At 38.1% G+C, this 23,615-nt stretch overlaps 2 protein-coding genes across 6 annotated transcripts in view; one reads left to right on the top strand and one right to left on the bottom strand.

Moving 5' to 3' along the window:
- Positions 1 to 2,685: 2,685 nt before the first annotated feature.
- On the bottom strand, positions 2,686 to 23,353 carry SPI1 (Spi-1 proto-oncogene). Its single transcript, XM_009682771.2, has 5 exons — positions 22,890 to 23,353; positions 15,760 to 15,853; positions 8,759 to 8,946; positions 4,173 to 4,329; positions 2,686 to 3,491 (listed from the first exon to the last, which is right to left on the bottom strand). Exons 1-5 carry the CDS (start codon positions 22,932 to 22,934, stop codon positions 3,175 to 3,177), a joined length of 801 nt encoding a protein of 266 aa, XP_009681066.1. The 5' UTR covers positions 22,935 to 23,353; the 3' UTR covers positions 2,686 to 3,174.
- The window catches only part of SLC39A13 (solute carrier family 39 member 13), a 55,328-nt gene continuing 54,899 nt past the window's right edge, over positions 23,187 to 23,615 (top strand). For 2 of the 5 annotated variants that reach the window (XM_068945673.1, XM_068945674.1), the window contains exon 1: positions 23,338 to 23,382. Coding sequence is in view for 2 of the 5 variants with exons in the window: in XM_068945699.1 (XP_068801800.1) it covers positions 23,315 to 23,382 (68 nt within the window). In the remaining 3 variants the exon portion in view is untranslated. Of the gene's footprint in view, positions 23,383 to 23,615 lie in introns of all 5 variants that reach the window. The other 3 variants (XM_068945700.1, XM_068945699.1, XM_068945698.1) reach the window with 3 other exon arrangements.

The following is a 23,615-nucleotide window of genomic DNA, read 5'->3' as shown; positions in this document are numbered from 1 at the left end:
ATGATTATTCAGACTCTTTACGCCACAGATGAAAAACCTAACCAGAAACAGATGGAGATTGAATATTTTTAGAAACAATGTTTCAAAGTTACCAAGAGGAAGAGAAAAAGATTTCAACTTTGGAAATAAACACCATTTTATACCTACTTGTTAAAGTATATTCAATAGGATTGGTAAAAATGTTTTAATTACGAATAATGCTGTCCCCAGAAAATTTTTTACTCAGATTCTTCCACTTCCATTTCCATGTTGCTTGAGGCCAAAACCAGTACAGAATGAAAAGCTTTCAATTAAACTACAAGCAGCTACTCTAAAGTAATATTCTAAAATAATGCACAGACGTCAGATTGTTCATTTAAAGGTTCTTGATGTTTCTGCTTGAGCGTTTACTTTATTTTTTGTATTATTTTTCCAGCATTTATTGCTTTCTCTGTCAGACTTCCTGGGAAAGCAGGAGACCGGGTCTCTAAGAAGACTCTTTGACAATCTTGAAATGATATGATATCCTCATATGATATCCTAAACATCTTCACAATTAGCTCACCGATTAGCTGTTTTCAGTCATCATAGTTTTCCTGCAAGAGGAAATGATCCTTCTTCTCTGAATTAATAGTGCCAGAGAATGATTAGTTCTGCTTTTCAAACTGTGTTTGCAATAAAGATTTTTTTTTATGAAGAGGGGAGTTAATCCTCTAGTTTTCTTGAATATCAAGTCTGCAAGTCTGATCAGGGCAAATATCTTTTCTCTTTTTCTAGTAGCAAGTCTGTGGTCTAGAGTTGTCTTTACAACCAAGCAGGAAAATCTTGAGTTTCTAGCTCAGCACTGAAGAAACCCCCGACTGTCAGGGTTGAGTTGAGTGCTGTTCTTGTCCTCCCTCTTCTGAGGGCTGTCTTAGGACCAAAAGAGGTAGCATCTTCACCTTCCATCCTACAATTGCAATATGGATGCAGATGGAGTTTATGAGAGTCTGGTTGAGTGAGTATTACATTTTATGATATAAATAGTTTGTCACAGTACAATTTTGAAAAATCTTCTTTAGTAGTTTTACAGCTTTTGACAAATCCTAGCCCTAACTGAATAAAAAATGTTTGACTAAGAGACTAGACATGGTCCTCAAAGAGCAGTGGGGTTGTGGGATTTTTTATAAGATGGAAAGAAAATTTCTGTTTATTACTGCTGCTTTTGATAGAGAAATTTCTGAAGCCCTTGCCTAGTTTTAATTCTCAATTGATTTCTGGCATTGACTGATGTAAGTATTATGTTCATAAATTAGATTGGGAAAGTATCACATTGTGAATTTTTTTTAAAGCAGTAGCTTCTTGCTGTTTGGCTCCAAGGAGTCACGGTAGCCCAGTGATGTCACCAGACTTAATTCCACAGTGAGATGGTCAGTGTAGATAAAAGTGGCTACATTTAGATATAACGTAGAGAACTCAGTTCTGCTCACCACTTTCAACTCTTTCTGGTTGCAGTGGGGAATACTCCTAGGAGCAAGTTTGGAAAAGCTCCAGTTACTTAATCCATTTCTTTCACATCATCATTTTTGGCATGTTCTGTTACTGTTTAATATTGTTAAACAAAAGCCTTCTCTTTATTTCAGACCTATCTATCTCATTTTGCCTCATGTATTTTGGAATTTAATCTCTCCCAGCTAGCCTACCGATTTTTTTAACAGCTTCCAAAAATACTGCTCTTCTATTGGTATTGGTCAGAAACTATGAATGTGTGCTGCGTGTCATGCATATAAATAGCTTGTGAATTATTTGTCAGGTACTTCAGATGTGTACTGGAGTTCAGGGTGGATATTTTGTTGATTTCTTTGATGGTCTGTAACTGTGTAACTGCGCTATTGCAATATACTTGTAGAAATGGCAAAAGAAAGCTTAATTCATTCAATCTTAGTGACATTTCCTGATTTCTGAAGTTCTGCCACAGTCGAGAAAAGTTAAATTATGTTAAATGTTAAAATGTTAATATCGTCAGTGTCAGTTGACTTTTTTTTTTCTTCTGTGTTCAGTTGTACTGGGTAACCTTACCATTGTCTCTTAGGTTGAAATCTCTCTTATTTTGCATTCTGGGTGTAATTTACAAACTGCAGTTGTTATTAGCTACTATTAATTGCTTTACAGTAGGGCCTAAAATCCACAGTTAGAAACTTAAAATTCCCTGGTACTGGAATTCTGTAAAGACATGATTAAAGAGTAGTTATCTCCCAGAAAGGCTCATAAGCTAAAAGCAAGATATTACTGTGGAGGTAGCAAGCAAGAGGAAAGAACAGGAGCAAGAAAATGAGTGAAAGCACAGAAGAAAATAAATTAATTGTTGTGTTCTAAATAGGATAGAGCTGTAGATGCCTTCCTTGGTGTAAGTGAATAGAAATTATTCAGTTAGGTAGGTCTTTATTTGCACAGGCAAAAATAATGACAATTTATATATATTATAAAATTGATTAAATACTGTAGCCTCTTTTGCAGTAATACATCTCACCTATTATCTTTGCTACTTGATCTGGTAGCATTGGTGATGTTTCTAAGGAAATTGAAAAGTAGGGACAGATGAAATACAGATAAGGTCCTGTAGCCCAATTTACTTTCTGTCCAGATAAGATGTGAACTGTATCTGTAGAAATGAAAGCACGCAAGATTTGTTTGTGAAGTGATCATTTATTATGCGAACACCAGGACTTCATTATATCAAATTTTATTAAATATGTACATGTTATTACTGTTTAAAAGAACAAGTATTCCAAGATCTGCAAACTTCTCTCTAGCTTTGAGAGCTGCGGCAGAGCCTGTATTAATGCTAGTTTGAAAGCTGTAAGCTAATGCAGTGTCACTGTGAATGACACAGCACCACCTTTGAAGGCAAAACTTCATCAGCTGTATTCTTTAGTTACAAAACAATCAAAAAAATATTTCCTGACAATAATATATTTGTACATTGTTTAAATTTCCCAACTCTAGTCCGACTTGCAGGATGGAAGCAAAGAATTCTGTCACCTTTAGGATTCTCAGATGCTGAAGAAGGGAATTCGTACCAGAAACATCTGATGGTAAAGGCCCTTTAAAGGTAGAGAAGAGGGCACAGGAAGCAAAGAGAAAGATGCGTCCGTCTCCTCTGCTGGTATCCAGCCAGGAGGTCTTAAAATTTTTCTTGCTCAGGGTCCCATGGCCTCAATGAGGATAATGCTTCCTATCAGTGACCCCCCTTCCCATTACCTCGCCACTAAACTGGTAGGTCAACTTCTTCTTGACCTTCTTGACCTCCCCTGTCTTGCCGTAGTTTCTCAAAGCTCGTGCCATCTTCTGATAGGTCATTTTCTTGCGATTGCCTTTCTGGATGCCCCAGCGATGCGCCAACGCTTCTTTGTGTTTGGACGAGAATTGGAAAGTACCCTTTTCCTTGTCCACCCACCAGATGCTGTCCTTCATGTCTCCACTGCGAAGAAGGTCCAGAAGGAACTGATACAGACGGATCTTTTTCTTGCTGCCTGTAGGAGAGCCAGAGGAGAAAGGCAGTGGAACACAAGTGTCAGTGTGTAGTCTCTGATGAAACGGGGGAATTTATGTAGTTCATATAACTGTTCCAGCTAGTTTGTGAATTCACCTAACTTCTTCAGTCTGCAACATTTATAACAATAAAGTGTTACACTGTGAGGACCTAAAGTGGGTTTGCGTACGGAGAAGAAAAATGAGAATAAGGAATTCCGAAGATCTAAATCTTGTTTTGAAACTAATTTACTAATTTGAAGCCAATTGAAAAACATTGTTAATTTGAAGCTAATCTGAAGCTAATTTGGACAGGTTGTACAGAACCTGACTTTTAGGTGCTGAACAAACAGATTTTAATATTTTAGAAAATCAGTTCCTTAACCTCCTTGCTTTGGTTTTCCCATCTGTTAATGGAAATGGGAGTAGCTAAGAGGAAGCCTGAATAAACAAAGCAGAACAAGGAAGTGGGAATGCTTGAAGAAATGAAATTTGAGATATAGACACAGTTATGACCATCAATGATCCTGAAGACAGGAAAGTGCAAGGAGTCAGGGAACGCAAATCTTTGAGAGTGAGGCAAAATACCAGCACAGCAGTTCTGCAGTTTCATTCATTATCATCATAGTAATACAACAGCTGCTCAACATGCAGCTCAATCAAATCACATAGTTTTTACTGACCTGTTTCTCCATGCATAAGTCCAGGGCCAGGGTCCACACCATCGGTCTCTCCGTCTGATACCTCCAGTGGGGGGCTCTGCCTTTCTATGTCCTCCTCATCAGAACTGGGCTGTGGTGGAGAGGAGTACTGTAGGCACATCCGGGGCAAATAGGAAACCTTTGGGAGAGAAGAATAGTGGAGAGAGGAAGTAGTGACAGAGAGTGGGACATCAAGGGAAAAAAGGAGATGTCATGAAGTTACAGAGAGGAAGGGGGAGAAAGTAACAGGTATATGGGATTATTTAGGGCAATAGCTAGTGACTTAGTTGTTGACATTTAAAATAAATACTAGGCAGCTAACAAAGCGATCCAGCTAACAGTTAACACTTATACATATACAAAGATGCATCTTAAAGAAGTCTTTACAAGAGGGAAGGAGGAACAAGGTTGTGAAAGTCAGAACTTTCCCATATGTTACATCCTATGCAAGTGATATTGTCCCCCTCCCCCCATACCTCCCCAATACAGTAACCTTCTCTTTCTAATTTAGAAGGCATTTCCTCTTGCTGGGGGGTGGAGATAGCTGTGTTGCTTATGTAGGAGAACCCTAGAAGAAGGTGATAACGGTCACACAGAGTACCAGATTTCCTAATGGCTGAGAATCCACTTTTTTTTCCTGGTTAAAGACTCTGTATTGGTGTAACAGGTGTCTTTACCTGGATATATGGATTACTTGGTTGACTTCACAGCTTCAGAACAGATTCATATTTCAAAAATATGTCTACAGTTTTGTATTTTTTAAACAGTTTTGAAAAACAAATAGAACAGCTTTGATATTCTTAGCAATCTAGATACCGAGGTAAAAGATGAGACTTTTTTTTGACCATTCTTCTAAAATGAGATTTTGTAGGCAGGCCTTCTGGGGAAAAAATGCTATGTTGATAATAATTGCTTTGAAAATACTGTAATTGCTTTCAAAATATTGCAAGATTTCTTCTGTGTAGTGATTATATACCAAGACAGCATTTGTCTAATGACTTTCTGATCCCTGTTACCTATTCCCTGTGTAAAACTGATTTTGACAACAACTTTTTTCTAAAGTGGACTTTATGGAACTAGCTGAGCAGCTCTACCCTACCCTAGCCACTTTGACTACTTTTGGCTCAATTGTCTTCTTTTCCTTTCTAGGATGTAGTACCTTCTGACAGCACTAAATCCCTACAGGATTGCATCCAGCTCTGGAGCAGGGGTTACACAGATCTGTCAGCTTCTTGTTTTGAATTCCCTCCCTGTGGAGGGGAATAGGCTTACCTCCAAGATAAAGGACACATCATACGGGATCACATTCTTTTTTCCTAAGTGGGGCTGTATGAAAATTCCCCATTGATGGGGATTTCTCATCTGGAAAGCTAGCAAGCCATCTTTTATGTTAGATTCTCTCACCCTGTTATAGGGGACATGTCAGGAGCAGTGTGGAATATACTTCCACTCTGTAAATTCTCAATTTCTTTCTACTTTGTTAGGGATCACAACTAGTTGCCATGAGTTAACTACAGCTTATTGAAGAGTCAGAAACAGATCAGCCTGTGGGACAGGAGAATAGGGAACCCAATTCCTACATTAAAAACACCAACAACTCCCAAAACCAGCAGCAAATAAAATGTGGTTCTTATGAAATGTCCCAGATCAATAGTCCTGGGCGGCAAGCTCCTTTTGAACTGCTCTTCTTTCCTCCATCAAGAAAGGATGCTTTGAGCATGATTCCCTTCACACAAGCTTAGGCACTGAAGCGAGGAGTGGGTGTTCACCTCATGACTCACTCAGCCACCCAATATTAGACCCTGCTGGGTGGTGCTTTTTGGATGAGCTTTGCACCAGTTTAAAATGTCCCAATAAGGAGTGCGCAAAGGGCTGGTTTAGGGGTGCAGCAGCTGGCGGTTAATGAGTTGGCAGATTGGCTGGAGACGAACATGGCAGGAAGGCCAGGATTGGGTAAGAGTGTGTAAGCTTCCTGTCAGATCCCCAAGAGCGAAACTTCAGCCCTCACCACAGAGTCACCTTTAACATTTTACAGTTAAGAAAGCTGTGGCCTCAGAGTTAGGAAGGAAGGGAGAGACAGTGTTGGTGGGGGAAGGGGAATGAGACGGTAGGACAATGTCTTACAGGGGAGGGGAACAGAGATTGGTGCCTCTGGAAAGAAGGCGGCTGTGGAAGCTTAGAGCGCGTTCAGCGGTGGGGAAAACGATTCCTCTGGGGTGGAGGGGAAGGTGGGAGAGCGCTGTGGAGGTGAGAGGAGGAATGGTGACTCCCGAGCAAAGGACGGTGAAGCTGACCTGGGGAGCTGACTGAGCTTCATCCACACTGTCCCTGCTTTCCTTATCTGCTATATTTTTGGTTACACTTACTTTCCTAATATCTGAAACTCAGTGTAGGTCAATACATACAGTGTCCTGAGAATGTTACATAAAGAGTTACAAAGGACCTGCTAGCAAGTTTAAAAGAGCCAGGTTATTATTAATTCTGGAAAGGGAAAACTTGAAGAAATTGCTAGCTACTTTCCATATTCCGATGCTCTCTCAGAGTCTGTGGCATCCATGTGTGGTTTTCCTCTTTCTAATTCTTGTCACAGTTTTCCTACCTCTTCTTTCATTCTCCTGTCAGAATGACTGTTCTTTTCTTCATTTATTATTTGCTGAGAGCACCTGTGGACAGGCTATCAAAACTTTTTAAAGAAATCTTGTCCAGGGATAGTTTGAGCCTCAATTTTGATTTTGCAAAATAAAGTGATATCAACAGAAAACTGGAGAAATATCTTTGCTTGTTCTTCCTTTATTTGCAAACTGTAGCTATGATATTGCGTGACAGCCATGGGCACAGTTAGTAACTGGCAAATTCAGCTGAGGATTAAAGCTTGCTTCCTGCTTCTGTTTCCCTGAAAATGCCTTGAATAATAGTATGTGTTCCCAAGGGTTGTGGCTGAGACACACCAGAGTCTGAACCTCAGAGCATGCTGAGTACCGTTTGCATGAGCTGCTATAGTTAAAGTAAAAAACCCAAAGATCCCCAACTGGTAAGGAAGAGGAGGCTAGTAGTGAACTGACTACTTATATCATCTGCAGCTTGGCATGGGGTAAGGGAGGAAGAGTGCAGGGCTCTTTACTGAGAGTTGCAACAAAATTAATTCTCTGTCTTTCATCCTGAAATGAAAGGTAATAACTGAGTAGCATGAAGTAGGATAAGAAAAAACACCCTTTCTCTCGCTTTCTGGTGATGCTTCCAAAGAAATCCATAATGGGGCAAGTTTTATTCTTGGCCTTGGGTTGGATGTTAACAGTTGGTCATTACATACCAGCAGTTACACTGAGCAACTGAAATGGCTTGAAGCCTCCCACAGACTGCTGTTCCATGAAACATTTTTTATATTTGTAACTTTCTGTTCCTAATTTTTTGTTTGTATCTGTATCTTATATTCTATTGCTGATTTTTTACTGAGCAATAGGTGACAAGTTTGAGGGCTTTCAGTAATTCAGTTTGCTGTTGATAGTGTAACTTAGTCATTCAGTTTTTTTCTGTATTTGTTGTTTATTAATTGAGTATTTGTATACAATTTCAGTTTGCTGTGAACAAAGAAACCCAAAATAACAACTGCATGAAAGCAGTTTCTCTGACAAAACCTTGGCCATGGCACCATTTTATGCAGCACTGTAATCAGTAAACACCTCTTTCTCTGACTTTGGTCCTACTGTATGTCTTGTATTCAGCAAATTATCAGTAGCGCAAGATCACATTGCTCTCTCATTGTTCTCTGAAATGAGTTTGGGCATGTTTTTGTGGGTCCACGGGTTAAAAGTGATTCCTGCACCCACCTTGTGCTAGCATATTTGCAATACTAGGGACTCCCTTATAATTTCAGCTTTAATGTGTACTCACATGGCACTTCCATGACTATCTTTATTGCACAATGGAGTACATTTTTTTACTGGGAGATGATTGTCTCCATTTAAAAACTGAGTAATGACAAAGCAGTGTATTGCATCTCATCTACTTTCAGGTAGAAGCATAAGTAGGTTGTCCTCAAAATGTTTCATGGTGGTAAAACTACCTGTGACTTGTCTTTATTTGTGTTTCATGTAGGATTTTGTGCGTGTAAAATTGTCAGGGCTACTTGGAAATATTTAAAGCTTTCCTGCTATTTTGGGGCTCAGAATACTTCCTAAGAGTCACAGGTACCTTTGTGATGACAGTGTACAGCTTCTCAAGTTCGTTTCCTCTGTAGAATTTCAAAACTGCTGATTTTTGATTCCAAATTAAACAAAATTTTGAAATTTCAAAACCCTCCACCAAATGGAATTGTCTTTTTATGCATATTTTGAGGAACATGACCCATTAAATAAGGGGCAACCTGTGAACCATCATCCAGATGGAAAGAATGCTTAAACCACACTTGTCCTTAGAATGAAGAATTTTTATCAAGTACTTGTGCAATAGCAATTCTATATAATTAATTTCATCAATATCTTTGGCATAACAATATGCATTTCCAGATGCACCCTGTTCCCTGCCCTTGACTATCATCATAAATTCTGAGCAAGAACTGGTAACCATACCTGATGGTTGAGTCCAATGTGTGTGGTTGGGATTGCAGAATCCAGGACATGCATTTGTTCAATCTCCATGTGCCTGTAGAGCTGCTGCAGCTGGGGAGGCTGCACGCTCTGCAGTTCTGTGAAGTGGTTGTCTCCAAAGGTCTCAAACTCACTGTGCATGTGGTGTGGATGATATTCCCAGTAATGATCTAAGGAAAATAAAAACAATTTGTATGTCACTACAAAAGTAAGAAACATTGCATTTATCTGTCCTTCATTGCTTCCTACACCTGTTACTGTCCTATCTCCCTGTCACAATCCGTAGATATCCCTATAAAGTTTTCTTTTCCTAATCTCCTAAATGCCCGTGACTCACAAGTGATACTTAGGCAACTTTCGTTAGGAAAATACTTTTAGATGGAACCGTGACAGATTTCAGTGGTAATGTAGCACAAGATGCCAAAGGGTTTAGTGCTGGCACCTTTCTCAACAGGAGACCCTGTCAATCTTACATTTTCATTCTTGAGGCAACAAATTCCACTGTTTTATATATTCTCAGACTGTCGTTAGAGTCTTCCTCATGGTATGGAAGTGAGGCAAATTATAGCTCTTTCTACAGTTGTCTTCATCAATGCTTTGTTTTACTCTGGTACCAAAATTTCAGGAACGTTCAGGAATGCTACAGAAAAGGCATGGGACTTTGCTTGATTTTCCCTCTGATCTTGAGTTACTACGTTACACATTTTTCAGTACCAGTATCAGAGAATAAAAAGATAAAAACTGTTGGGAAAGTCTTGTGAACACTCTTGTGCAGTGAGGCAAATGTCTGATGAAGACTCTTTCTCTACCATTTTTATCTCTGTATTGTCTTAGAACTGTGTGGCAAATTTAGATTCTTTCGAAGACATAAACAAGTACTCAGATAATCAGTATACTGTCTCCTGATTTATTTACTTTGAAATTAAATTCCATACAATTCTCAGTTTTAGATTTCTGTTCTATATAAACATCTCCTGAGTTTTCAGAATTTCATATTTTCTGCTCACAATTTAAAATATGTTAGAGGAAATTTGAAGCTTTGCAAACACCATTTGTCTCGTACAGTAGCTGCATGCATAATTATGCACATGTTTGTGAGCACTCTGTTTTTTTAAAATCAAAGTCAACGTCATATCCTCTGCTCTGGCAGAGCTTGGAACTAGTTTTTCATAATTTAACTTTTCATGCATCATTTTATGCATAGTCAGAAGCTCTTTATGATATTCAGTGTAACATTTCTAATTTTTATCTCATTATGCCTCATTTTCTCCCCTTGCATTATTCTAAATTATTTCTATCTTACCCTTCACATATTTTTCAGGTTGCTATCATGTACACGCATAAACTACACTTAATCCAGTTCTACATGTTTAGCTTCTTAATCTTTCAATATAAATCAGTACATTCGGCCCCCTAATCATACTTGTGCCCTTGTCCAAACTCCCTTCCATCTGTTGACATCCTTCTGATAATATGATGGACAGTACTGAACAGGTTGTTCCCAGTGTACTTGTACTGAAGACCTAAAAGGAGGAGTAACTGTCTCATTCTGTAATACGATTCTACTGTGTGTGACATTATCTGGATACTAGCATACTGCGAATATTTTTGTTTTTAAATACCGGTTTCATTCTTTTTCTCAACTTCTGTCTCCTCATTCTTCTCCCGTTTATCTTTCAGATATTTAGGCCTAATCCCATTGGAGATTTTGAAAACCAGGAGAGTGGTTTTGAATGTGTCTTCTTTCAGAGTCAATCTGATGTCTTGAGATGACATAATACATACTTTTGTACCTGGGAAGTTGTAGGCTCTTTTTGCTGCCTTTGGGGCTCAAGCCTGTAGAAATGTACTTGTTGGAGGCTTTATCAGACCGTTTTCGACACTAGGGCTTACTTTTCTGCCTTTCCTACTTTTTTGTATCATGGATAAACCAAGTCACTGCATGTGAAAGGGATGGAAATCTGTTTTTAAAAGTGGGAGTTGTTGTCTTGACTTTGTAATTTCATTACTTTGTTATCTAGTGCTTTCTGTGGACTATATATGGATTTTATGGCCAGAAGTTATAAAGCATGGTAGCACTTCTTCATGCGTTAGTGCTAGAGATAAATTTTGTTTTCTCTGGGAGAAGAATGGCTCTTACAGGGTGCAAAGTGCACAAGTACTTTTACATATTACATTCACTCTTCTCCAACCCAGGGAATGGCAGAGTCATCTAAGGTAGTGTTCTGGTAGGAGGCTTTGAGCTCATTCAGTCTGAAAGATATTTGTCTAGTTAGAAGGCTGAGCTGCATTAACTCATGCTTTTGCCAGGTTAAATTACTGCAAATTACTCTACTTAGAACCACCCATGGTGGCAACATACAGCTATTCTTTGGGCCAGTAAACAGCAGACCTATATAATAAATTGTTGAGAATGCATCACAAGAGTACTCTGTACTCCTGTTCCTTAGACAGATCTGGCTGTGCTTCTTGTGCAGAAAGTCCTCTATCAGATGGCAATATTTCTTCCCAAAGACCACTTCTCTTTGGTGATCTACTGCAGCAAAGGAGAACCATAAATAATCTTGAGGATAACAAAGCCCAAATAAAACTCTCTGAGGCTGGAGAGTGAGTAGTGTCAGTAACAGGTCTTCAGCTGTGAAGTTTCTTTGTAGTAGTAACTAAGGTGGTCAAGAGACAAAGCAGTGCATTTCCAACACGCATAGCCATGAGTATTTGTGCATGCTCCAGCAGTCTGCTTTTGAATCTCCTTAAATATTTTTATGAGCAGGGATGTTTTTGTACTTCAAGGTACCTCTTAACTTATCAGAACCTGTGACAAGGTTCTTGCTGCCTCTAGATTTGTCCTTTTAAATTCTTCCTTGGTGAGTGAATTAACCTGTAGAGCAGTATTCACACTTTATTCATGGTAATCACTATGTAATACTTAGCCTACTCATTACTGAATTTCTTCTCTGTTGTATTTTATGTTGCTGAAGTGCTGTAATATTACTATAATATGATAATAGTAATAATACAGCATTTGGGGACTTACAGTGACCGCATAATACTTATATGTTACAACGTCAGAAATTACCTCAATGCAAACTTGCATCCAAATACTCAAGTTGTGACGGGAGAAAAGTCCTTATTTTGTTCTAAATTATGTATAATTTCAGAGTGATCCTTAGGAAAAAATGTTGCTTTAGTGACTTTAAAAGAGAAATTCCTAATTCTGCCTCCACAAACCACTCTCCAGTTGTACCACCCTGCCTAATTTAGTGCACATCAAAAGATAAACAATTTAGAAATATCTGCCGGTATTGGAGTTATATCAGCTGCATTGCAACTCTTTCCTTCTACCTTCTTTGCTAGGGTGATGTCAGTAATGCGTTGCAGTTCTGTTCTTTTCACAAAAATGTAAAGGTGGAGGGAAGAGAAAAGAAAGGAGAGAAACATTCTAGAAATGGAAAGTGTATATTCTTTGAGTCAAGGAAAATGTCACTAAAATCCAGCCTATAGCTACACAATGGAGTCATTATGAGAAATTTCATGTGAAGTGAAAGAGGATGTGAAAAAATTTTCTCTTATGGAGATCATGTTTGTTTTGGTCTTGTATGTAGCGAAAGGTTAGAGGAAGGACAGTCATGAGTTCTGAACTCTCTTCCATAGCAGAAGAGATGTTAGCCTGCTGGGAAGCAATAGTGGATCTAAAGGCATTGTGTTAATATTCATCGTAGGGATAGATTCTCACTCTAGAAGTGAGAAAACATATCTAAATTTTCTTGGCCGTCCTCTGTCCCAGAGATATTTCTTTCCTCTTGTTTTAATAGATAAATAACATCAGGACAAGCAGTTACAATATGAAGTAGGCTTAAGAAAAGTATTTGTGATAAAGTGGAGCAACTGGCTAAATCTGCATCATGCAGTGCAAAACCATACAGAAATTCATGAGACAGCTCTTGAACCGGAAATGTGATAGCTATGTCAGCACAGCACTCTGCCTCATCTAAGATCACTGTGTTAACATGGCTATACTTTTGAGATCTGAGCTAGTATCTCTGATTGGTTGTGCTCTGTGCCATGCAGATCATTTTGAACTACGAGAAGGTTTTTTACACAGTGCCTCATTGCATGGCTTAGATGTTCCCACTGTGTTTTACCTATCTGAAAAAACGAGCCAAGAGAAATCCCATAGAGGAAATGAGAAAAGTACCGAAGGACACTGCAAAATCCATGTCTTGATTCCCTACAGAACCACCGTGTTGAGTGAAATGCCAAGTTTCTAGGCAGTACACCAGTCTTATCTAGAAAGACAGCAGAATCTCATTAGCTCTCACTTTACTAATTAACATATTTTATGATTTTAATGCCAAATGTTAGAAAATCCATGAGTCAGGCCCCAAGAAATCATGAGAATGACTTTAAAATAAGGGGATTTTGGAGTTCTGCATGCTGTATGGCATTTAAGACTAAGGTTCACATGTTTGGATTTTCCTCTACTACTATGTGGGCTACAATCCTAACAAGGATCTTGAATGGTCATGTTACTTCAGGAGGTGGGATGAAAATAAAAACCCAAACCACAAAAACTAATAAGTTTCATCAAACTAGCAACAAAATGAAAAGTGGCCGACATTTAGCTTCGTACAAACAGTGATATTTTACTAAACCAATAATGTTTAGTAATAATTTGGAGACAAAAGTGCAGTGGAATTTTGTAATTACCAAGATTGCATTAGTGTTACAAAATATGCTACGTTACATTTACAGACCTACTAGCATACAGGCTCAGGGAAAGGCAGTAGACTAATACATGAACACTTGAAGTAGCTTCTACCCTGCACGCCTGTATCTCTGTGTTTATTACAGTATTTGCAAAATAGTTAATCTACAGTATACAAAATAGATGCAAACAATGCATGTTGTGATCTAGCACATGGATTTTTTATGGTTTATTTTTGCTAGTTAAATTTACAGTTTCACCTATTTGCAATGATCTCCTAGGTATTAAATTAGTGATGTTCAGCTGCATACCCTTTACTCTCTACTCAATTGCATTTTACTGTCTAGTCAAGTAGACACTTAACACTCAAGTAGTCACTCCCCTCCATACCCCTTGGTTGTTCATTGCTCATTAGACTGAGCAATTCAAGAAAGACTATGGCTTATAAAATGTTTGAGCACAACCAACTAAGCATTATAGAAGTAAAAATTCATAAATATTCTTTTAAAAAATTGTAAAATTCTTCAGTAAGTAAAGATTCAGTTGAAATGTGCAGATTGGGATTAAGTTGCCCTTTCCATAACCACTTGCTGTAGGAGAACTTTAACAACATTTTCGGAGTCTTTTGAATAAGTAAAACAAGAGTTTAGAAAACACAAATTTATGTCTTAAATAAGTGTTTAGGTGTCTTCAGCATTTACATTGAACAGAGTACTTAATCCACATAGGTGGCTTTGAGTTTTGTTGTGTTCGTTAGAGAGAGTTAAAACATGCTAGTGATCTGAGCAGTGTACTTGAGGAACAGCCTGCCAGTAGAAAAATGGGCAGTAAACCAGACTGGACTTCATAAGGTTAGGAAGGATAGAGGGGTGTTGTTGCCTGTGGTAGCCTAGATTTGATGACAGAAGAGTACTTTTCCAGTGCTTTTTCCTGTGTGGCATCTTCTATGTTTATTGTTAATTGTCACAATTGCCCTTTGAGATAATAAATGTTATCCTTATTTTATGGATGTGGAAACTGAGGTACAGATTATAATATAAAAACCCTGAATTTGCATGTGGAATTTGCTGGGTTTGATCCGTGTGACTTGCCAGAGGCCTTGAGATAAGTTATGAAAACAAAACGAGTTCTTTGTCTCCAGGTCTTAAGAATTTCATATCTATTTTTTGAATGCAATGTAGAGAACAAATTTTTCAGTTAAATATCCAGCCTATTCTGAAACTTGTTTTCCTTTAATATGGCTTCTGCTGCCACAGATAAAACAGTGCTATGCTATGAAGTTGTTAGATGTCTTAAGCAGCGATGGGTCTAGTTACTGTATCTGTAGGAGTCTCTAAGGGAAACTCCATGATCTGGCATGACTGCCATGAGTGATACAGCAGAATGGTGCTTTTCCTTCCTGAGTCAATACTGACTCCAGTATTTCCCAGGTGGTGTTGCTGGAACATTGTTTTGCACGAGAGAGTAGATTCACAAAGCAGTGGTCTCCCCTCTGCATTGATACAAAGTCCAGTGCCCAGAAGACTTGAAGATATAGAAGACACCAAAACTTACTTCAGTACCAATATTAATTTTAAATTGCATATATAAATAATATATATATTATATAGCACTAAATAATCATATGGTATTTTTATATTGAGCTAGGTTTACATACAAACAGTTACAAGGAAGTTTTACATAGATATAAACAGAGGAAGTACTTGGGTGCGTTGCAGGAAGAGTGAAAGTTTAAACTAGGTGTGGCAGCATGTGAAAGAGATCAAAAGAAAGAGAAATATATGGAGTTGAAAGGCTAAATGCCAAAGAAACAGAATAAAAATGAAGGAACAAACAGAGTATTTAGGACCTAAGTCAAAGAAGAATTGGAGATGGCAGCACAAGAAGAGAAGTACAGTATTGCAAATCCATGTCCTCAAAGAGTTCTGAAATAAGCAGAGTCGTTTTGATCTGTAGAGAAACATCAAAACACAGCAAAGATAATGAAGGACAGAGATCATGAGATCCCACCTTCTTGGCAATATGCTGAATGTCCTGGAAGTTCCTTACATTATTCAGTGCTTTCTGAAATTCTCTTTCAGCGAATACTGTGTCATGGTTGCTGATTTGGAATGGTGTCACTAAACACCATGAATTATCATAGGTTTCTGATTTGAAAATATGTGCTTATGCATTATAGATCAAAACAACGTGTTTGTTCTTTTACTAGATGTACTAAATCTCTTTCCTGCAATATCCCATGAGACATTATGCTCCAAGGAAATATTTTTAAACGTACCACCATGGCTCTCTCCATCACTGTTGAGATACTGGTAATAGTCGTGGGGCTGTCGGTAGAGGTCTGACTCAAAGGGTACCATATCTTCAGAGGGCTGTAAAGAGAAGAGGAATTTTTAGAACTGTAAGCTTAGATAAATCCCTTCAAAATCATTCCCATCAGTTAGGGAAGGGGGATTGCCAACACATTTTCTATTGCTGAGGGAAAGAATGGGCAGGCTTAAAGATGTATTGAATCAGCAGGAATAAAAAGCTTGATACCAAGCACTGGTTTGCAAAAAAAGAGAACTCCATCTCCTTAAACCCAGTGTGAGAAGAGTTTTCTGCTGTTTGTGTAGCAGAACTTGTCCTGTGTTATTACACAAGTTCTTGACATCCCACCCTCCAACCTTCAGCAGATGTCAGAGTGCTATCTCAGACATCAGGTCCAGGCCAAGAAGCCATCACACTAGCACAGCAGAGAAACCTTTTCTTTAGTTGTGACAGGCATTTACTCTTCTTCCTCCTCCTGTGCACAGAAGAGCAAGCAGAAATGTGTCTTGCCCGAGTGTTATTCTGGTGTTTGTAGGTGGTCTCACTAAATGGTGGCAGCTTGTAATTGCTAATAAAGGGAGGGCAATGATATTGACAGAGGGCATGAAAACATTTTATTTCTCAGCTTTTGTACAAGATGAACTATATAAGTTTGCTGGCTCAAATCAACTGCACAGGGCTGTTAGGTATGCACAGAGAAGACTTAGAAAGTCCAAATGATATGGGATAGAAATGTGACCTTAGATGTGTAGTGGTAGAATGAAAGTCCTCTCTCACTTCTTAAAATGGGTGACATAAGAAAACTGTCCTGCTTCTGTTCCTCCCTTTGCCTACCAGTTCAATATAAACATTTTTAAATTTATTATGTTGTTTTAGTAAAGGTGGATTGCTTATCATTAGCAGTGCACAACTTTGTTGCTTCATTTAAAGTTTGTTTTTGTGTTTTTCCAAAATGAAGAACTAGAACAGCACAGTGGTTGTTCACAGGCTTTTCTAAACTTTTCTCCAGTTAAGTTCATTAAAGGATTTTTTTCCAATTTCAGCAAGTTCCTATGATGTCAACAACAATCTAGGATTCTAATAACTTCTTACTGTTCATTCTGAAAGGAAATTATTGCTGGGAGATATTAATAGGAATATTTTTTCTGTTAATAGCTTTAGTATAACTAACTTTCAAGAAAAGGACAAATATTTAAAACAATTTAATAAATTACATGCTAACCATACTTCATACACTTCAGGTGACTCCAGTTGAATGTCTTGACACTGATTTCTGACCTCTTTTTGCACCCTTTTGCTATTTGTTTGTCAGGACCTGCTCTATTTCAAAACAGTTGTTGTTGTCTCTTCCCATACATGCCATGGTTAACTGTGCCACCCATTCAGAAGCCACTGTGCAATAAGCTCTAGAAACGCATCCCTTTTTACTGTCCTGGTCAACTGCCCAGTTTTCTGCAGATGGGCTGTTTTGCCCACCACTGCTATTGGTGGGCAAAGGAGACCCAAAGGAGAATGCTGGAGACAAAGGAAACTGTATTCAGAGGGCTAACAGCCACTACCAAAAAGATCATATGAACTCCAAAAGAGCCAAGAAAATCTGGGAAAGACAAAAATCTCAAATCCTTATCTCCCTTCATGAATCTGGCTCATTTTTAGAACACAGGATTTTTCTAAGTTTACGCTACAGAGATGGCATGCCAGAAAGGCAGACGAGCGTCTCTTTTTCTTGCTCTTTTAGTTTCCTTGAGAATGTGAAACCTAAGGCAGCAGCTACCATTAAAATCCAGCTACAGGTGGAAGATAAGCAGCTGGCAAAAGCAAGAGATTTCTTTTTGGTGAAAACCAGATCAGAGTTGCCATTCCTCATTAATTCTTCTTATTTAATTCTTCCAGTTAACTCCTTCAGTTCATTCTGTTGCAATTGTAGGATTTAAAGATTGTTATTTTCTAGGGAAGTCATATCTATGATGACATTGAAGAAAACAGATCAATAACAGGAAAGACTTCTTCCCAGAAGATTAAAATATTAGAACACAAAAGGATAAAAAATACTCCTAGAAAGTACTTTGAACCTTAATGGAACTCCTCTGGCAGCTGTGTGCTTTATTAGTGTATCATGTGAGAATGTGCTGGTAAGAGAACCTAAAATGTCATGACTTCCAGAATACAGATGAATTGAAATGAACATTAAAGAGGTGTCAGATCCATGGAGTCCTCAAAGCTCCAGGACCAAACTCTTTGCCTAGCTGTAAGCTCCAGATATAAACTGGTAGTAGATAATTGTTCTGTAGAGAATATCAGAAAATGATATTCTCTCACATCAACCAAAGACAATGTAAGGGAAAGACTAAATGAAAGGAGAGAATCATCATTTACTTGTATCCAGCAGTACCAGACTCCTCTTATTTCGAATCTCTAGAGGGAGAAGGTTCAGTCTCTCTTTCCATATCAGTATTATTCTAGTAGAATCACTCCTCCTCTACATAGATATTTAATGGAAAGTGTAGCCCATTTTCCGGATTTTAGAGAGGTGATCACAGGAGATGATAGTACAAGCATACCTTCTCTCCAGTGCTTCCTCTGCATATTTTCTTTGTGTTCTTTCTAATCACCACTGGTCATATGCATTCAGTTATCCTGATTCATTATACCTAGGGTGTACTTTGATCTTCTACAATAAAAAGTGTTGAGGCCATGTTTTGCATTCTTCACAGGCTAAATAGGAAGATGAAGTTCTGAATGGAATTTCTAGTTTTCATTATATTTGCAAATTAATTCACCCCACTCCTCCATTTCCTTTCCATAAATATATGCTTCCTGTTAAAATCATGTCAACCTGAAGAATGTATGAAATCTCTGCCTTTAAAGGATATGAGTCTTCATGTTCAGAAATTCTAACTTGCCATGACTCAAAGGAAACCACTCTTGCTCTGTGAAAGGAGAGACCTCAACGTCCAAAAAGAAAATGCACCTCATGTAATTTGGGAGAAATGGAGGTAAAAAAAGTCATATAAATGTGTATCATTTGAAATAATAATTGTTTCCTTTCAGCTCAAATACTAGAAACTAACTGAAATCATTTAAATTTTCCATATCTAAATGCATCAAAATTTGCAGCTTTGATACATATTTAGGCAAAAGTAAACAAATTTCCAAACAAATTGTCCAGTCAATTTAGGCTTAATTTGCCACGTATAAAATTTTCACTCCTGCTCCTGGTCATCTACAAAAGCTCTGTCACTTTTATATCTTTACAGAACCGTAGCTTGGCAGGCAGGCCAAGTAGCAATCCCAAAATAGATATGAAAGAATATCTCACTTTCCTAGTTCTATTTTTCCTTAGTTGTCTCTTCCTGAAGATTTCCCATATTCCCCCATTTCAGTTCAATATATTCACTAACAACCAATATACTTTCACATGCTGAGAGCTGAGAATGAAGTATTTCTACCATTCAAAGTTTATTATTAAAGGTTCAGATGTGTACTCAATAATCAGAGCTAAAGGGCGATGTGTTAAATAGTTAGACTCTTAAACAAAAGTGATTTCCTTAGTATTTACAGATATTGCTGGTTGCAGAGAGAGTTGCAGATAATCAGCATCTAAAAATCAGTCTGCTTTTATATAGATCACTCCTTTTTTACATACCTTATTCTGAAAGTCTGGGACTTAGCATCTCTTATGTATCGTGGGAATATTCTTTCTTGAATTTATTTTCTATTCAGTTACCCACTGGATGAAATACGTGTATGTTTATCCTTATTAGCTCATGCTAATAAGCATCTCCACAAAGGACTTGAACTGGCACCACTTTTCATCTTGGTATCTGGTCTACAAGGGTACAGCAACCAGTATGGGAAGACTTATATTACATGTTTAAAGGTTTGAGTATCATGTTTTCCTTGAATAGGCTTATCCTATGAGAGGATGGGATGTTTTCCTTCATTCGTTAGAGAAACCGTCTCCAAGCCTCTTTGTAATATCTCTCTCTGATTTTTCTTCCTTTAAGTCTTATTAAAAAATTATTTTCTCTAGTTAGAGAGAAGAGGTTTCACCATGTGCTGCTGTTGCCATTTGCACCAATCACTACCCACTAGCCCAGTCCTTCTCTGGAACCTCCCCACCCACACATACGTTTCACCGTCTTACTTATACTTACTTATAGCACTTCCATGACACTCACTGAACTGTTTTGTTTCCCCAGACAAAAGGCAACAAATAGATTATGTTACAATTTAGTTGTTTAATTGATCTTAATGGACGTTTATGGCCATTGTTCTAGCAATCATTTTCCTGAAAAAGAGCAACCTTGGTTAAGAACTTATGGCTGGGGTCTACAGTTATCGCCTTTCCTACGTGCCCTGAAGTGCAGTACATTATTGAAAATCATGTTCCAACCTCAAGCAAGAAGTCAGCAAACAAGTCTTTATCTGCTTTTGACTTTGGTAAATGGAGAGTTGCCTCCAGTTTCCTTCTTTATCCTGAAAATCTAGACGAAGTTGTTGCAACAAGGGAAAAGGCACAAAACTATTTGGGTAGAGCATAGCTGGCATTGGTTGAGAGAGATACAGAGGATTCAACTGAATAACAACTTGAAAATTCCTATTGTTCACTTAAACTTTGTCAGATGATTCCAGGTGATTACAAATGCATTGAATTCTGATCTTTTTTTGTTATCCTGACATAACTATTCGTTGGCATGTGATTCAGAAATACTCCACACAGTTTCCAATGATGTGCTGCTGAGACAAGTTTGAAGGCCAAGATTAACCTATTTCCTTGGAAAAATTTACAGTATAACTATTTTAGAAAAGATGAGTATAAATATTAACATGAGCACTCATTGGGCCAGCCTCACAGGACCACCTTGGAGGTGCACTTATGTGAAACAGAATGCTTATAAGGTACATTTTCGCTCTCATACAAATATATCTCCATTCCAAGCTGAGTACTACAGGTGGCTACTTAGGGATTCACAGGTAACCTGGGGGCCTCTTTAGAGGAAGGTGTTTGCTTTATTAGTTTTCTGCCCAGTAGCACAACTGATACAAGATTCTATTATGTATTAAAAGACATGGGCTCAGTTTGCAGGACTTTTCCATATAAAGTTCTTAATCTTCAAAGAAAGATGCAATAACTCTTAAACCATTTGAGTGGCACTTTTCAAACGAAGGTTAAGAGTCTTCTAGCATAGTCAAGAGGAAGGCAGTTACCAATCCACCCTCAACTGAAAGGGGAGGGGCAGAGGAGGGAAGTAGTGCTTCACAGAAACCCTGTGTCTAGAAACGGGCTAATGTCGCCCCTCTGAAGAAAGTCCCAGGAGGCACAGACTTTTATAATGATGCCATGTGGGGCTGTAACTGTCAGTACTCAGATCAAGTACATTTAAAACAATTTTGGAAGTACAAAACACAAAGCTTTCATTTTTGAACATATTAATCACAAAAAAAACCCAAAACAAATTGCCCTGTCAAGCATTCCTATAAGATGTGATTTCATTTTCACTGCCTGTTACCTCATTCACCTGAGCAGAGTTCAGCCAGAATACTTTTCTACAACAAAAATTAGAATATGAGCCAGACTGTGTTGGATTTTCACTCCATTTATTCAATCTATGCGCTGAACTTCAAGAGTGAAGAAATGGGACACAGAGGGTGGCTATGAGGAAATGAGTAGACAGAAAATGAACATTATTAGTAAAAATAATGGGAGATGCTAGTGGAGGACAAGATTTTTTCTTGTTTTTTTAAGCCCAACAAATAACATATTCAGAAATCTTTATGTAATGTTTTCATTTTCTCAGTTTCTTTTCAAATTCTTATCCTGACATATTTACAGTAGATCCACTGGGTAACTTGAGTATTTAAGAAAACAAAAGAAGTTTCTTAGGGTCTTCTCACCCTGCGGGTGAATAAAGGATTTCGTGGCCATGAGCTGATGAACTGCTAGAGTAATGGATTTCACGCAAATAAGTATTTTTTTATTCAATGTGGATACAAAACATGAAAGGAATTCAAAGGGCCATCTTTCTGTATAGAAAATAAAGAAACGTGCCTTTAGCTTTCATTAGATGGGACAAGACAAAAAGAAAGCATGATACAAATTTGATTAGAGTACTCTTGGAGTTGCACTGTCTCTTACTCTCTTTTCCGAACACACATAGCAAATACCATATGTCATCTACCACGTAAAAGGCCAAGTAAAACACCTTCTCTGACCATCTTTTCAGCTACTACGGAATTAGCAAATCTTGTTAGGGCCTATTTTACCCGTTCTATCTTGAGATGTCCCATTACAGTTTGTTTCTGAACAGCTGGTTAGTGAGATTATATACTTCACAAATAATAATCCCCAAACTGACCACAATGTAAAAGTGTAAAAATGCTGCAGAGCTAAAGAAAGAACAGAAACACTGTATAAACATACAGAAAAATTTGTAACTAGGAGAAAATATCGAAAGACCCAATTAAGGGCCATTTTATTTTTGCTCTCGCCACTTCACTACTTGCCTGAAATAGGAAAGTTTTCAAGTGCATCCATATATGTTCAAAATGATTCAGGGTTATTTCCTGGCTTATATTTTAAATAAAAGTCACAAAATATGCAATGTAAAATATGAGCAAGAGAAGCTAGAGACTAGAATTCTATCATTACAAAGAGCACAAAGACCTGAAGTCTGCAAAATGTAAAAGCAGCATTCGGCAACTCTTCTCTCATAGATTGGTAGATATTTAATACATAAACTATGTCAGAGTCTCAAAACTAATTAATAATTACAACCTGAAGCAAGACTTGGCCTTATACTGCAAAGGCAATAAGGAAGAAAAAATTTTACTGGCTTGCTATACGTATACCCTACAAAAATACCATGAGTTTAATCTTTGAAAATAACTGGAGATCAAAATCAGATACAAGTTTAGGGAGGAAATGTTAATTCCCCATTCATTGCAACGTTGTCACTAGCTTTATATATTGCCAACTTCCTTGCTGTACAAATACAGACCAAAAGAGAGACATTCTCAAATAATAAAACCTAGTTTACTTTGTCTTTTGCTACTGAGCCCAATCATCCATATTAGGAATAAACCCCATATACTCACAGGGGGAATGAGGGGAAATCCTTCCATTTTGCAAGCTTGCAACATTCAGCCAACTTCTGAGTGAATTTTTCTTAATTCAGTTTTCAAACATCCAGAATAACTGACTTAAAAAATCACATGAAACAAACAAAAAAACACAACGAAAGTGAGATCCTTGGACTCTCTGAAGTCCCCTTGCAGTAATGGATCTCAGGATTGGAGAAAGACCCTAACAAGTTTTCATAGTTTGCCCTAATAGGCTCTGAGGTGAACTTCTTCCCGAGTTGTATCTGAAGTTCCTGATTTTATCAAATGTCTGTAGAAGGGAGATAGCCCTTGGGTCTATCAGTGCGCTGTGACATCACAGCTTTTAGCCGGTTTGCATAAATCTCATTTCAAGGAGCTGCGGCACTGTAACAGGAAGTCTGCCCTTAGCCAGATCTGCCATGGGCAGGTGCTTACTTATAATCAGCAACCCAGAGCCCAGGCCTACTACCAATAAGCAAGCATACGGGTACAGTGTTCTTACTGACTGTGGAAGACTATGTGCTTCCCACTGGAGATGAACCATAATGATGTCGCTGCTCTCGGGTTTAGTGATGTAGCATAGAGCTACAGTCCTGACAACTGCTGTGAGAATAATGCAGTGGCACAGACTTGCTTTAATGATAGTCTTATGCTGGAATGAAGTGGCAGAAGGGGAAATAATTAGCAGAAGGGGAAAAAAGAGTATACAGTCTCAACTAT

Source organism: Struthio camelus, chromosome 5 (genome assembly GCF_040807025.1).
Source record: "Struthio camelus isolate bStrCam1 chromosome 5, bStrCam1.hap1, whole genome shotgun sequence".
Classification (NCBI taxonomy): Eukaryota; Metazoa; Chordata; class Aves; order Struthioniformes; family Struthionidae; genus Struthio; species Struthio camelus.
Note: the sequence above shows the minus strand (reverse complement) of the source record. Positions and strands in the feature narration are given on the sequence as shown.

What these genes read in the sequence shown, in the direction of transcription:
- SPI1 (XM_009682771.2), bottom strand. Translation starts at nt 22,934, where the DNA reads ATGTTGCAAGCTTGCAAAATGGAAGGATTTCCCCTCATTCCCCCT. An exon ending in TGATGGAGAGAGCCATGGTG is followed by an intron (nt 8,947 to 15,759) that starts GTACGTTTAAAA and finishes TATTTTCCTTAG; the next exon opens with ATCATTACTGGGAATATCAT. An exon ending in ACTTATGCATGGAGAAACAG is followed by an intron (nt 3,492 to 4,172) that starts GTCAGTAAAAAC and finishes GCTCTCCTACAG; the next exon opens with GCAGCAAGAAAAAGATCCGT.